General features: G+C 41.9%; 1 protein-coding gene across 1 annotated transcript in view; it reads left to right on the top strand.

Annotated features, from left to right (window-relative positions):
- Positions 1 to 17073, top strand: part of gdpd5a (glycerophosphodiester phosphodiesterase domain containing 5a) — a 72231-nt gene that overhangs the window by 12684 nt on the left and 42474 nt on the right. Inside the window, exons 2-6 of the mRNA XM_062535880.1 lie at positions 5233 to 5407; positions 9051 to 9154; positions 12243 to 12336; positions 12912 to 12971; positions 13781 to 13879. Of these exons, the coding sequence (XP_062391864.1) occupies positions 5291 to 5407; positions 9051 to 9154; positions 12243 to 12336; positions 12912 to 12971; positions 13781 to 13879 (474 nt within the window). The 5' untranslated portion in view covers positions 5233 to 5290. The remainder of the gene's footprint in view (positions 1 to 5232; positions 5408 to 9050; positions 9155 to 12242; positions 12337 to 12911; positions 12972 to 13780; positions 13880 to 17073) is intronic.

Raw genomic sequence — 17073 nt, 5'->3', positions numbered from 1 at the left:
GTCACTTGGAGGATAAGCTAACATGTTGAATTGGATGAACCTTTGAAACAGCGTCATCATCTTTATGCAAAAGACTGTGATCAGGGGAGCTCAGAGTAGACTTTGACAGAGAGGGTTAACTGTATAGGCTATCAGGACTAGAAGCAGGCCAGATCAGGACTAGAAGCAGGCCAGATCAGGACTAGAAGCAGGCCAGATCAGGACTAGAAGCAGGCCATATCAGGACTAGAAGCAGGCCAGATCAGGACTAGAAGCAGATCAGGACTAGAAGCAGGCCAGATCAGGACTAGAAGCAGGCCAGATCAGGACTAGAAGCAGATCAGGACTAGAAGCAGGCCAGATCAGCACTAGAAGCAGGCCAGATCAGGACTAGAAGCAGGCCAGATCAGGACTAGAAGCAGGCCATATCAGGACTAGAAGCAGGCCAGATCAGGACTAGAAGCAGATCAGGACTAGAAGCAGGCCAGATCAGGACTAGAAGCAGGCCATATCAGGACTAGAAGCAGGCCAGATCAGGACTAGAAGCAGGCCAGATCACAGGGCTCCAGAGTGCGACCAATTCTAGGTCGCATTCTAGGTCGCACTGGTGCACCTGAGACTGAAGTTTTCATTGCAGACTATGTGTGCAACTTTACCAAACTGTGTAGAAGTAAACCCCCTCTCCTTGGCCCGCTTTCAGACTATGTGTGCAACTTTACCAAACTGTGTAGAAGTAAACCCCCTCTCCTTGGCCCGCTTTCAGACTATGTGTGCAACTTTACCAAACTGTATAGAAGTAAACCCCCTCTCCTTGGCCCGCTTTCAGACTGTGTGTGCAACTTTACCAAACTGTATAGAAGTAAACCCCCTCTCCTCGGCCCGCTTTCAGACTATGTGTGCAACTTTACCAAACTGTATAGAAGTAAACCCCCTCTCCTTGGCCCGCTTTCTCTCGCTCTCCCTCTCCCTCTTGTGCGCGCTCAATGGACACCCGCCACTCGACATGCACATTGGCAATCGTGAAATGACGACTAGCTAAATAATACTTAAATCCGGTTAGCATCATAGCATACTGCAAAAAATTAAATAAAACTTTTGCATTCAAGTTGACTGATCATCTCAATGTTTTCCAACTCCAAGACTCAAAAGGGCCTGTCCCAAGGAGAAAAAGTATGATAGATAGATAGATAGATAGATAGATACTTTATTGAAATTCAAAGTAGGCCTATAGCCTACCTCGAAACACACGTGGGGAAACTGAACAGTCCAACTATAAGCTAGCCAACTATGCTACTTTGTTTACATTATTTGGAGGCTTCAAGACAGCTGAAATAAAGAGGCGGAGTTGTAATATGAATACTCATGATGAATGTCATGACTATCAGAAATTTCAGTATATACTGTAGAATATATAAACAATTATATTATATACTAAACATATAAATATAGGCTATATATACTGTATATATATATATAGTATATAGCCTATATATATATATATATATATATATATTTCTAATTCTTTATAAAGAATATGTATATTTCTTATATTCCTTTGTGTTTCAAATAAAGACAAGCTTTTTCTATTGTTTAAAAATCATTCACATTATGAAAGGAGAGCGATAAAAGGTGACCTTTTTGCATTAAAGGCAAATGCAATGAAAAATGTGGGTGCACCTACAATTTGTGCTGGTGCCCCTAAAAAAAACAAGCTAGGCGCACCAGTGCAACCAACACAAAAAGTTAGTCTGGAGCCCTGGATCAGGACTAGAAGCAGGCCAGATTAGATGCCATCAGGAATGGTCCAAACACACAAACATGTCCTGGGTGCAAGCCGGTGTTAGGCAAGTTCAGCATGGTAATATTCAACTGGTACTTCAGCATGGTGATACTCTAACCTAAATGCCACATTTAGACCATTTGAATCCTCATAGCAACAACCAAGAAGCACAAACAACATTATAAATGAACAGCTTTCTAATGCACATGGAGGTATAATGTGCTTTCTAATGCACATGGAGGTATAAATGTTGACGAGCACAGGGATCGCCACACAGCCTCTCTGCTCATTCCGTAGTTGGGACGAGACAAGTGCTTACGAAATATATGTCCTCCAGGGGGGAGATATGAACTGTCTGCCAAGGCATTTCTGTCTGTTCCCAAGACAACCTGCATTATTACAGTGAATCTTACCCTGTGTGATAGAGACGTCTAGCTGGCTTCTTTTGAGAGCTATGTTTTTAATAACCCTCCCCACTAGCTGGCTTCTTTTGAGAGCTATGCTTTTAATAACCCTCCCCACTAGCTGGCTTCTTTTGAGAGCTATGCTTTTAATAATGCTTCTCCTGGTGTGTTGTGCAGTGCATGGTCTGAAGTCAGTAGTGGAAGTACCCAAAATCACAGCATTGCTTGGTGTCAGCAGCCGCATCCGTCTGTGTCCTCCTTGTGTGGCATCTGGGCCTAAAGTAGGTTTACTGCATACATGCATACAAGCAACACTTTCATCTGTGCATCCATTGTACTGTAGGCCTGCTGTATGTTTGCATCTAAGGCACTCCTCAGTTTTAAGACATACAGATGAATGGATTCTGATCTGTTATTATTAATACTAACGCCACATTCAAGCACAAAGCCAAAGTGACACCAAAAAAGGACGCTCACAATGTTTAATAACGACAGTGGATAGAGCATTCCTGACTTGTCTCTTGCAAACTAGTTCTAAAGTAACTTTGTGTTGTAAAGACGTGATAAGTACGCTAACATATTCCTTTGGAAGTAAACTCACTGACCATTTATTACATTGCATCACACTTTTATGCGCTGTTTTTGCCAGTGAGATACTTTGTACGTAACCTAAATGTCAAAAATAAAATGATCACCCATTTAAGTCTTGCATAAAGTAGAAAATGTTGTTTTGATAATTCTGTGCACAGGTCAAGTGTGCATGATGTGGGTGTTATACAAACAAGCACTAACGCTTAATCTGTTAAATCACATGTACTGTATAAGCCCAACATTTCACCAAGGTCAGGATGTTAGCCTAGCTGTGTTTAGAACTAGCACTGTTGTGATAGGAGGCAGCAGAGATACGGGAACATGCTGTTGAGGGGGCCAGCTGGGTTGAAGAGAGCCTGTTTCAGTAGCACAGTTCACTACCCTTGAAAGGGCTTCACTGCTGAGCTGCACATAGCCAGGATGCGATTTGTTGGGGGGGGGGGGGATCAACCCCCCCTCTCGTTTTTACATCCCTACCTCTGCTGAATGAATTTCATTCTTGGGGGGGACAACTTGTCAATTATAACAGGCAGGTTGTGACAGAGCTTTCTTACACATAAAGCTTACATTGCATTACATTATACAACTTACACCTGAGCCGAACTCTCGGCAGTCTCAGCATTAGCGAACGTCCCCATGCACATGTGGTACCTGCAGTCTCAGCATTAGTGAACGTCCCCATGCACATGTGGTACCTGCAGTCTCAGCATTAGTGAACGTCCCCATGCACATGTGGTACCTGCAGTCTCAGCATTAGCGAACGTCCCCATGCACATGTGGTACCTGCAGTCTCAGCATTAGCGAACGTCCCCATGCACATGTGGTACCTGCAGTCTCAGCATTAGCGAACGTCCCCATGCACATGTGGTACCTGCAGTCTCAGCATTAGTGAACGTCCCCATGCACATGTGGTACCTGCAGTCTCAGCATTAGCGAACGTCCCCATGCACATGTGGTACCTGCAGTCTCAGCATTAGCGAACGTCCCCATGCACATGTGGTACCTGCAGTCTCAGCATTAGCGAACGTCCCCATGCACATGTGGTACCTGCAGTCTCAGCATTAGCGAACGTCCCCATGCACATGTGGTACCTGCTGCTTGTGTTGCGGCGCAGAACCACTCACGCGGGCCATCAGACGAAGACCAGCGCATTGGGTTTGTTTGCGACAAACTTGTCAGAATTAAAAAAAAACTCTTGCTGCTGAGGTCTCAGACATACAGTGCCTTTGCTTCTGAAAGAGTTGAGAATAGGCCTATTATGCCACGGAGTCCAAAGAGACAATCTCCGCAAAGTGGGGGAGAAACGGGACGATAAAACACTTTTTACAGTAATTAGGCCTAAACGTAATTTACAAAGATATCGTCCAACACTGAAAGTTAATATTTTGTCACTAGCACCCTACATCTGTCCTCTGTCAAATACAGTTGCATTTACAGCTCTGAACAAAACTGTTCAAGAGTTATTTAAGTTTTGTTTCATTTTTCCATCCTGGCTGCAAATGAAACAGCATGGGGTCGAATGTAGTCTAAATTTCCCACAGCTTCAATATTTGACAACATATCATGAATAGTACTTCAAATTTGTGCTATTTTGGATAGATTGCTGCTGCTGGGCTATACTGTACATCTTGGTTCATGTCTGTTAACAACTCATTGCCGTCGGTGAAGCGCGGTTATGGCATTTGGCTGAGCAACGGAGGTTAATATGCTCAATGTTTTGTCCAAATTATACTTGTCTATCGCTCCCATTGTCAACAGCAGACTACCAACGTGGATTTAGTGCCATGAATCAAATCTTCTGATGAGTGCAACAGAATGAATAGTGTCCACTGAATAGTCTTCTGTGCATAGCTGTAACGTGCGCTCGTTCCCTGCTCAGAAGTTCACAGAGATGTGGATAAAAGAAGTCCGACATCAGAACAAGCTGTTTACAATTAACCGAATTATGTTGACATGATGTGATAATCGATTAGGTTTTATGTTACATTTTACAGTCCGTTGGCCTTAATTCCTCTGCCATGTTCGCATGATCCTTATCCATAGTGCGTCTACTGAAACATAATTAGGCCATCTCCCACATCGCAGGACCTGATCATTAACACGTCTGTTAGTGGCAAAGCCTGTGATCCCTTTTTTAATTACTGACATTCCCCCCCCCCCCCCCCCCCCCCAACAAAACAGCTAAAAATGGCCGACCATCTGGTCCCTCGTCATCAGCGCAGTGCGTTGGTCTGCACACGGTGACAAATACACTCAACTGTGACGCCTACTTCCTACCTGCCTACTTCCTCACAGGGACTATTTAGATGCTACCTACACCTTCTCAGAGGGACTATATATTTGTCTTTTCACAGCTTTGAAGGTTGTGAGTGAACCCCGTGACTGACCGTGAACCCCGTGAACCCTGTGACTGACCCCGTGCCTGACCCCGTGCCTGAGCGTGCCTCTGTCCCTCCATCCCTGTGTGTGTGTTGCCAGGCGACGGCGGTGGGCGTGGGATGCGAGCGCAGTGGCGTGCGTGTGGGACTGAGGGAGGATGGTGAAGCATCAGCCCCTGCAGGTCTACGAGAGACAGCTGTGCTTGTCCTGCATCACTGGCATCTACGGTTGCCGTTGGAAACGCTACCAGCGCTCCCAGGATGACACCTCTAAGGTACCGTACACACCATAGATATATATATATATATGTCTATGGTACACACTCTCATCAGCTCATACACACCCATCAGTTCATACACACCCTCATTCAATTCAATTCAATTCAATTCAATTCAATTCAATTCAATTTTATTTATAGAGCGCCAAAACATTACACATGTCTCAAGGCGCTTCACAGAGCGTCAAACCTTCAAAGAGAGCCCATGAGCAACAGGGGCAAGGAAAAACTCCCTAGAATTGGAGATATATATAGGAAGAAACCTCAGACAGATCCACGACTCAAGGGCCCAACCCATCTGCCTAGGGTCAGTTAAGTAGAGTAAAGTCATTTGTAGTATCAGAAGGTTCAAGCAGTCCAGTATAGGGAATAAATAGTCCATCAGTAATCCATTAGTAATTTTGGAGGGTAATGGGTCGCTAGGATGTGTGGGCCAGGGATCCGGGCAGGGAACCACAGCAGGCGATGGTAGGGCAGTCATAGGATGATGATGGCAATGGCACTCAGGGGGATGGGACTTCAGGTGTGATGAGGGCCAGGCACAAAGATGGCTGATGACTGGTAATGGTTCACCTCACAAGTGAGGTATAGGGGAAAGGGAAGAGAAATAAAGTGTGTTAGTATTACTATAAGTCATAATGGTTGGTATTAATAAGTATATAAATGAGGATATACATTATTATACTATAGAGGGAAAAGGCAGAGGGGAGAGGGAGTTGAATGACAGGACAGAGAGAGAGGGAGGAGGGAGAGTTGAGAGAGACAGAGGGAGAGGGGAGGGAGTTGTACGGCATGACACATGAGAAGTCCATGACAGTGCTATGCTATAGTAGCATAACTAAGGCATGGTGGAGGGTAGTCAGCACCAGCACAGGTGTGGTCGGTAGCCACCATGGCAGGCATGACTGGAGCACCAGTCACACAAGTCCACAGCAGAGGTGGTCCGTTCCAATGAAACCCTGAAGTGGTTGCAGTTCCACACTGCACCATACCTAACTATAGGAAGCACTAAAGAGATATGTGACCCTGTAAAGCGGAACCAGTCGTTTCGGTAAAATTGACTAAATTAAGTTATTGTGCTCACGTGAACGGACATAAACTAAGCTTTCCAACGATATGTATATCGAGGATATTACACAAACTATCGCTAAGATAACCGCATGCAAAGTTGACATGGTTCTCCTGTCACAATATGCCAGAAGAGGAGAAATCACCTTTTTAAGCGGCGCGTGCACAACGGGAATGACAGCAAATGTGTTGAATCTTTGCCGGGTTTAACAGTCAAAAGTATGTTTTTCCATTAAATGCGTTCACGATATGAAACTGTATACAGTCGAATTATGTGTGTTTAATATTAGCATCAGTTAGCCATGTTTACAGTGTGTGTGTGTGTGTGTTTCATACCAGCATCAGTGTGTGTGTTTAATATAAGTATCAGTTAGCCATGTTTGCAGTGTATGTGTTTTATTCTAGCATCAGTTAGCCATGTTTGCAGTGCGTGTGTTTCATACTAGCATCAGTTAGCCATGTTTGCAGTGCGTCTGTTTCATACTAGCATCAGTTAGCCATGTTTGCAGTGCGTGTGTTTCATACTAGTATCAGTTAGCCATGTTTGCAGTGTATGTGTTTTATTCTAGCATCAGTTAGCCATGTTTGCTCTGTGTGTGTGTGTGTTTGCAGTAATACTTAAAGGCATTAACTCTGATCCGTTTTACCCGGGTATTTATATACCCACCGGGCTCTCTTCCTCTGAATGAACACTCTTCCCTGCCGGCCACAGCTGATGCTGTCTGTAATCCAGGCCTTTTACTCTGTCCCTCCAGCACATGTCTCTGTAGGAGTGCAGGCCAGCTGTATTTTTAGAAGTGCTCCATCATCTTCAGAGCAGTGTGCGTGGCCTTAGGGGAAACATAAACAGAACCCTGACCATGTTTACATCAGCGCCGCTCCCGCTGGTCATGTGACTGTCCCGGCCCACTCTCACCCCTTGACCCCGGGTGACCGGAGAGTTAAATATGATCCCGCTTATGGTGGTCAGCCCAGGGTGAAGCACACACACACACACACACACACACACACACACACACACACACAAAATGCACGCATGTACACACACACACACACACACACATACAGTACACACACAGACTTACTCTCGCAACATCAAAGTCTCCACCCTCTCATTGACTCTTCATTCTTCATTTCAAGTATATATACAGTATATATATATATATATATATATATATACAGTATAATGATGGAGAAGGTCCTCATATCCATCTCATGTACTAGAGTAAAGCAAGTTATCTAACTCTGTTTCTCACCGAGGGGTATATGTCTTCCGACAACAGTTGAATGTGTCTGGTATAGAATGATAAATCCTCTCTCAAAATGAAGTCTTTATGAATCTCCAAATAGAATTCATTAAAGTTTGATGTTTCATCCTTGCCGGTGAAAAATGTCTTGGGTTTTATTTTAAAAACTTAATCAGCAGTGGTGTGTTCAGGCACCTCGTTAGCCCCACTTCTCTATTAATAGAGCGGAACTCGTTAAAGAGATGCTGTGAAGCTTTATCAGTCAAGTTGTCACTGAACACTCCCCACAGCCTGCTCACACACACACACACACACACACACACTCATTCCCCACAGCCTGCTCCTAGCCAGCTCGCCAAGGTGTCATCCCTAAGCACTGAGCCATGGATGGCCTGACATGTGCCTCTGTCTGTCTGGAAATGAGAGAACGAAGGAAGCATCAGGAGAGAGAAGAGAAAAGAACGAAGGAAGCATCAGGAGAGAGGAGAGGAAAGAATGAAGGAAGCATCAGGAGAGAGGAGAGAAAAGAACAAAGGAAGCATCAGGAGAGAGGAGGGAAAAGAACGAAGGAAGCATCAGGAGAGAGGAGAGAAAAGAACAAAGGAAGCATCAGGAGAGAGGAGAGAAAGGAACGAAGGAAGCATCAGGAGAGAGGAGAGAAAAGAATGAAGGAAGCATCAGGAGAGAGGAGAGAAATTGGAGAAGAACAAGACTGTTGGTCTGCAAAGCACCAGTGAAGGTTTCATGGCTTGTGCCCCACACAGAGTAAATGTATTTGCTTCTTAGTGGTAGTCGTGGAGATCCAGACATACAAGATTAGAAAGATATTGAATTGACATGAAAAAAAAAAAAGAACACACACTAACCCAGAGCAGTGAGCTGCCTGCCCAACCAGCGGCGCTCGGGGAGCAGTGAGGTGCCTTGCTCAAGGGCACTTCAGCCTGAAGTCCTGACCAGTAGGCCGGTTACGCAGGTTAATATCTTGATTTTGACAGCCCTAAAAATAATTATATCAAATATGGTTGAAAACCCTACATAAACAAAACAAACTAATAATAGTAATAATTACAACAATAGTATCAATAATATCAATAACAACATAAACATCAAATATCAACAATGAAAATAATGAGTTTTCATATTGTTAAAGTACAGACAGAAAACATAAAAGTAAACACTGTAGCCTATATATCTGCTTGACCTGTTGTTGTTGTTGTTGTTGCAGTGGGAATGGCCTATCTGCTTGACCTGTTGTTGTTGTTGTTGTTGTTGCAGTGGGAATGGCCTATCTGCTTGACCTGTTGTTGTTGTTGTTGTTGTTGCAGTGGGAGTGCACGTGGTTCTTTATCCTGTGCTGCTCTTTCTTCCTGCTGCTGTTCTGGACCTACTTTTGGTGGGAGGCCCACAATGACTACAACGAGTTTAACTGGTAAGATTCATCACAACGACTACAACGAGTTTAACTGGTAAGATACACTACAACGACTACAACAAGTTTAACTGGTAAGATACATAACAACGACTAGAACGAGTTTAACTGGTAAGATTCATCACAACGACTACAACGAGTTTAACTGGTAAGATACACTACAACGACTACAACAAGTTTAACTGGTAAGATACATAACAACGACTAGAACGAGTTTAACTGGTAAGATTCATCACAACGACTACAACGAGTTTAACTGGTAAGATACACTACAACGACTACAACGAGTTTAACTGGTAAGACACACAACAATGACTATAATGAGTTTGACTGCTAAGAGACATGACAACTCCTACAACGAGTTTAACTGGTAAGATACACAACAACTTCCTGCACACCATCTGACCGTTCCGATTCCCTGCAACGGGTTTACTGCCGTCTGTGCTGCATTTGTTCATGCACCCATATGTCCTGTACATTGAAGAACACCCCATATGTCCTGTACATTGAAGAACACCCATATGTCCTGTACATTGAAGAACACTCCCATATGTCCTGTACATTGAAGAACACCCATATATCCTATACATTGTAGACTACACCCATATGTCCTGTACATTGAAGAACACCCATATGTCCTGTACATTGAAGAACACCCCCATATGTCCTGTACATTGAAGAACACCCATATATCCTATACATTGTAGACTACACCCATATGTCCTGTACATTGAAGAACACCCATATATCCTATACATTGTAGACTACACCCATATGTCCTGTACATTGAAGAACACCCCCATATGTCCTGTACATTGTAGACTACACCCATATGTCCTGTACATTGTAGACTACACCCATATGTCCTGTACATTGAAGAACACCCATATGTCCTGTACATTGAAGAACACCCCCATATGTCCTGTACATTGAAGAACACCCATATATCCTATACATTGTAGACTACACCCATATGTCCTGTACATTGAAGAACACCCATATATCCTATACATTGTAGACTACACCCATATGTCCTGTACATTGAAGAACACCCCCATATGTCCTGTACATTTTAGACTACACCCATATGTCCTGTACATTGTAGACTACACCCATATGTCCTGTACATTGTAGACTACACCCATATATCCTATACATTGTAGAACACCCCCATATGTCCTGTACATTGAAGACTTGAAGGGCTGTATTGTACACTCTGCGCAACCTGGCGGCAAGCATAACGCAAGGCTGATATTAAGCCAGTTCAAGTGCACCATAAGGCTAATATTAGACCCAGTTCAGTACCAAGCGCACCATAAGGCTTATATTAGACCCAGTTCAGTACCAAGCACAACACAAGGCTAATATTAGACCCAGTTCAGTACCAAGTCAGTACCAAGTCAATTATGAAAAACAGGTTTTGTCAGGAGCATGATCCAGAAAGCGCATATAAAGTTAAATGTCTTTAAACATTAAGTCTCTGACCAAGCATTTCAGATTGCTAGAATAGACCCCTTACACTTTCACAGCGTTGGCAACATTACGTGTAGTGTTATGTAGCAGTGCACATATGACTGAATCTGACCTTTTCGCTAACAGCATAGGCAGCCCAACTAATCAACAATCATGTGTGCATCCATCCATCCATACAGCCCGCATCCATCCTCCTATCCATCCAATAATCTATCCATCCATTCATGTATCCATCCATCCATCCTCCCATCCATCCATCCATCCTCCTATCCATCCATCCCTCATCCATCCATCCATCCATCCCTCATCCATCCATCCCTCCATCCCTCATCCATCCATCCATCCCTCATCTATCCATCCATCCATCCATCCTCCTATCCATCCAATAATCTATCCATCCTCCTATCCATCCATCATTCATCCATCCATCCATCCCTCATCCATCCATCCATCCATCCATCCATCCATCCATCCATCCACCTGTAGATACAGTTTACACTATATTGCCAAAAGTATTTGCTCAGCTGCCTTGACTCACATATGAACTTCAGTTACATCCTATTCTTAGTCCATAGGGTCTAATATGACGTCGGTCCACCCTTTGCAGCTATAACAGCTTCAGCTTTTCTGGGAAGACTTTCCACAAGGTTTAGAAGTGTGTTTATGGGAATTTTTGACCATTCTTTCAGAAGCGCATTTGTGAGGTTACACACTGATGTGGGACACCGTGACTAGCTCTCAGGATCCCCTCTAATTCATCCCAAAGGTGTTCTATTGGATTGAGGTCAGTACTATGTGCAGGCCAGTCAAGTTCATCCACACCAATCTCTGTCGTCCATGTCTTTACGGACCTTGCTTTGCGCACTGATGCACAGTCATGTTGGAACAGGAAGGGGGGGGGGGTCCCTCAGTTCCAGTGAAAGGAACTCTGAATCCTTCAGCATTAATCAAGAGATTTTGGACAATTCCATGATCCTAACTTTGTGGGAAGTTTGGGGATGGCCACTTCCTGTTCCAACATGACTGTCCACTCATGCACAAAGCAAGGTCTATAAAAGCACGGATGACAGAGTCCGGTGTGTATGAACTTGACTGGCCTGTACAGAGTCCTGACCTCGACCCAATAGAACAGCTTTGGGATGAATTAGAGTGGATCCTGAGAGTCCTCGACCCAATAGAACAGCTTTGGGATGAATTAGAATGGATCATGAGAGACCTCGACCCAATAGAACAGCTTTGGGATGAATTAGAGTGGATCATGAGAGTCCGTCGCCTCCTCCAACATCAGTGTGTGACCTCACAAATGCACCTCTGAGAGAATGGTCAAAAAATTCCATAAACACATTCCTAAACCTTGTTGAAAGTCTTGCCAGAAGACTTGAAACTGTTATAGCTGCAAAGAGTGGACCAACAACTGATAAGCCCTATGGATTGAGAATAGGATGTTACTGAAGTTCATATGGGGGTCAAGGCAGGTGAGCGAATACTTTTGGCAATATATTGTATGTCAAAAGGAGGCATGTGGTTTTGTGATGGTCTTCCCTAAGCCCTGTACTGTAGGTTGGTGTGAATAGGTGAGTAAGCTGGTCAATGTGCTATCTGTTTGCTCCTACAGGCTGCTGTATAACCGGTCAGGAGAGTGGAGTGACGGCACTGTGCCCATTCTCACCACCACTGTCGTGGGCTTCACTTACACCACAGTCTTAATGGTGAGCAAGTATGCTTATTCAGTACACTGTCATCACACTTATTCCATACACTTTCATTACACTTATTAAATACACTCTGTCATTACTCATATTCAGTACACTGTCATTACACTTATTCAAAACACTTTCATTACACTTATTAAATACACTTTATTCTGTCATTACACATATTCAGTAGTAGTGCACTGTCATTACACTTATTCAATACACTGTCATCACACTTATTCCATACACTTTCATTACACTTATTAAATACACTTTACTCTGTCATTACACATATTCAGTACACTGTCATTACACTTTCATCACATTTATTCAATACACTTTTATTACGCTTATTCAATAACATTTCATTACACTTATTCAATACACTTTTATTACATGGTGTAATATACTTTCATTACACTGTATTGTAGTAGTACAGGAATCCATGAAGATGTGTTGTTCCTGTTTATGTCTTTGCTTTGAACTATCCTAATATCAGCACTGTCTGAGTTTGTTCTTGGCTAAATACTTGAGACATAACTAACTGCTGCCGTTACTGTACAACATTACTGTTTCTGATTTATTCTCAGGGGTTGGCTCTATGTCACATAGCACTCGGACAACAGTTGAACCTGTTCTGGATCCACAAGGTACCCACATGTCCTTAGCCACCTGTCATGTGTAGACGTCGACACATTGCACTGATATACCCATGCTTTCAACATACAACTAAATCTATCTATCTATCTATTTATCTATCTATCTATCTATCTATCTATCACATTGCAGTGATATACCCATGCTTTCAACATACAACTAAATCTATCTATCTATCTATTTATATATCTATCTATCTATCTATCACATTGCACTGATATACCCATGCTTTCAACATACAACTAAATCTATCTATCTATCTATCTATCTATTTATCTATCTATCTATCTTACATCGACACATTGCGCTGATATACCCATGCTTTCAAACATACAACTAAATCTAGCTATCTATCTATTTATCTATCTATCTATCTTATTCCTGAAACCCATCTGTTCCAGTTTCAATCTTTGTGTATTCTGTTTATAATACTTGGTACTGACTAACTAGACTGACTTGAACTATTCTTCAACTGATAGAAAAGGTATATGTTTACTTGCACATGGCTTATAGTCAGACTATGCACATATGAACCCACTGAAAATCATTACAACCCAGTTTCGGCTGGAAATAGAAAACCGGATTCCAGAATACCAGATTCCAGAACTGAATGGATTTTGCCACTCATGTGAAATATACAAACATGTCAGTCACTCGTGAAATATACAAACATGTCCGTCACTCATGTGAAACATACACACTGCTGGTCCTGCTGGTCTCCCACACCTGTCCTGCTGGTCTCCCACACTGCACCTGTCCTGCTGGTCTCCCACACTGCACCTGTCCTGCTGGTCTCCCACAGGTGTGCGTGCTGGCCGTTCTGCTTACTACCATCACAGGTGTGGTGTCCATCGATGACCTGTGGAGGACGGAGTGGGACATTGTCATCATCTCTTTACAGGTGTGCACAAGTTACACACACACACACACACACACACACACACACACGCACACACACACACCTCACACACCTCTCACACACACACACACCTCACACCTACTCAGAATTACACACATATCTGTATTGTATCCAGAGGTGTGAAGTGTCATTGGAATTCTGTTTAGTTGCGGAGTTTATGAGTTGTGAGATCCAAATGCTAAAACTGACCTCGAGTTCTGTCCTAAACCTGATTAGGCCTACAGTATAAAACTGACCTCGAGTTCTGTCCTTAACCTGATCAGGCCTACAGTTTTTTCTAATTGCTAAAACACAAACGGTGCTGGTTTTATCAAAATACTTAACACAATTCACAAAACCACACACCCACACTGCAAAATACTTCATATAGCTTGCAAAATGAAGCACTGCAACTAAAACTACAAATACTGTGGCATTATCAAAATCAAACTTTTGAACCAAATGGCACACACTTTATTCAAATTGCCAGATGTTTGTCTAACCAACTACACTTGAGAAGAGGATTGCTCTGTGTCAGTTTAAACAAGTGTGCTATGTGTGTCATTTTGGTGTGTCAGTTTAAATAAGTGCCCTATGCATGTCAATCTAGCGTGTCAGTTTAAACTAGAAATGCAATTCCAAGGAATTACCAGTGCATGAAAATGAAAAAAATTATAGATAGATGATGTAGATATGGCTACTAAGGTGTAGCTAGGGTAAAAATGGTGATTGCATAGTTTAAAGAGAGTTGATGTGTGAAGGTAGACAGTTTAAAGCTTAAACATTCCAGTTGTAACTTAACTAATGATTTCTAAAAGGTATGTTAAAATGTTAACTATGTTAACAATGATAACCAGGTTGATTGGTTTACTTAGCTAATGATTTCTAACAGTTATGGTAAAAATGCTAACAATGCTAACTATGTTAACAATGCTAACCAGGTTGATCAGCTAACTTAACTAATGATTTCTAACAGAAATGTTTAAAATGCTAACAATGTTAGCAATGCTAACTATGCTAACTATGCTAACAATGCTAACCAGGTTGATTAGCTAACTTAGCTAATCCTTTTTAGCAGTTATGCTAAAAATGCTAACAATGCTAACTATGCTAACCATGCTAACTAGCTAACTTGCTACTGAGGACTTTTATTTTGAAACATTTGTTAATAGGGTATCCATGGCTGCCACTATCAGGAATAAAGAAGTTACTGTAGTAAAATCATGTTGGTTGCTATGGAAACGGTCATAAACACCTAATTTTAATGGTTGCTATGTTGGTTGCTAGGTACACGGAGGTCTCATGTAGTTGACTGGAGGCATAGTTGATGATAACTGACAGTGGGAATGGTTGAGCAGTTAAATAGATGAGTAGTTTCAATGGTTAAATGATTTAATAGTGTATTATTGCAGTGAGGACTTTTATTTTGAAACAGTTGTGGACAGAAGAAACAGTTTAACAGGTATATGTAGTCTTCACAGGGAATGTATGCTTAAAGCCTGAGAGAGAGAGAGAGCTGCTGCAGCTGGCCTGGCCACCTGGCAGAAGATTCTAATTGCCCTATTATGATGTCATAATCACAATGTTAAGTCTATGGGGACATTTTTAATAGTTTTTAATTTCTAGTTTAAAAAGTATAAAAGTTACAAAGTTGAAAAATACATAGCACGGGTGTCCTAAGCAAGACCTACGCGTCAAAGTTTGAATGAAGTTTCTACGTCAAACGGTTGGAGCTGCATTAAAAGCGTTAGAAGAAGAAGAACTAGAAATGCAATTCCAAGGAATTACCAGTGCATGAAAATGCAAAAATAGATAGATAATGTAGATATGGTTACTAAGGTGTAGCTAGGGTAAACATGGTGGTTGCATAGTTTACAGAGAGTTGATAGTGTGAAGGTAGACAGTTTAAAGATGAAACGTTCCAGTTCTAACTTAACTAATGATTTCTATTCATGTTAAAATGTTGATTAGCTAACTTAGCTAATGATTTCTAGCAGTTACGCTAAAAATGCTTACTATGCTAGCAATGCTAACAATGCTAACCAGGTTGATTAGCTAACTTAACCGATGATTTCTAGCAGTAATGCTAAAAATGCTAACTATGCTAACAATGCTAAATTTGCTAACAATGCTAACCAGGTTAATTAGCTAACTTAGTTGATGATTTTTTGCAGTTATGCTAAAAATGCTAACTATGCTAACAATGCTAACTATGCTAACCATGGTAACTAGCTAACTTGCTAGTGAGGACTTTTATTTTGAAACATTTGTTGCTAGGGTATCCATGGTGGCCACTATCAGGAAACAAGAAGTTACTGCAGTATAATCATGTTGGTTGCTATGGAAACGGTCATAAACACTTTTTAATGGTTGCTATGTTGGTTGCTAGGTACATGGAGGTTTCATGTAGTTGACTGGAGGCATAGTGGATGATAACTGACAGTTGGAATGGTTGAACAGTTCAATAGTTGAGTAGTTTCAATGGTTAAATGATTTAATAGTGTATTATTGCAGTGAGGACCTTTATTTTGAAACAGTTGTGGACAGAGGAAGTAGTGAAACAGGATCTGTAGTCTTAATGAGATTGTATGCTTAAAGCCTGAGACAGAAGGTGCTTCTCATAGCGTTTACGCGTCCTCTCTCGCTCCTCACTGATCTACATAAAGAATGATGGAGCGGCAACAATGGGATAGTCTAGCCCTTCTTCTATCTTTCTTTATGTAGATCATTGAGGATCGAGGATCGAGGGAGGACATATAAACGCTGCTTGAGAGGGACCCACAGTAAATACTTTAAAAGTTGTATGTAGATAGTCTAATTAATGTTGATAGATAGAATGTTTAATGGATGTTGATAGGCAGATTGTTTAATAGATATTGATTGACAGTTTAATGGGTGGATGAGTGAATGGTCTGAAGAAGATGAATGGATAGAAGGTTGGATGGAATGTGCCTTATATTCTTGTTAAGAGAGACACTGATACAGCTCTCTGAGAATAGTTGACACAGGTGTAATCAATTTAACTGGCTAGTCTTAAGAGAGCCAGAATATCTTAAAGCCTGAGACAGAGTAAATAATTTAAAAGTTGAATGTAGATAGTCTAATTAATGTTGATAGACAGAGAGTTTAATGGATGTTAGACAGATTGTTTAATAGATGTTGATAGACAGTTTAATGGGTGGATGAGTGAATGGTCT

The sequence above is a fragment of the Sardina pilchardus genome, chromosome 5 (assembly GCF_963854185.1).
Source record: "Sardina pilchardus chromosome 5, fSarPil1.1, whole genome shotgun sequence".
NCBI classification, from domain to species: Eukaryota; Metazoa; Chordata; class Actinopteri; order Clupeiformes; family Clupeidae; genus Sardina; species Sardina pilchardus.
Note: the sequence above shows the minus strand (reverse complement) of the source record. Positions and strands in the feature narration are given on the sequence as shown.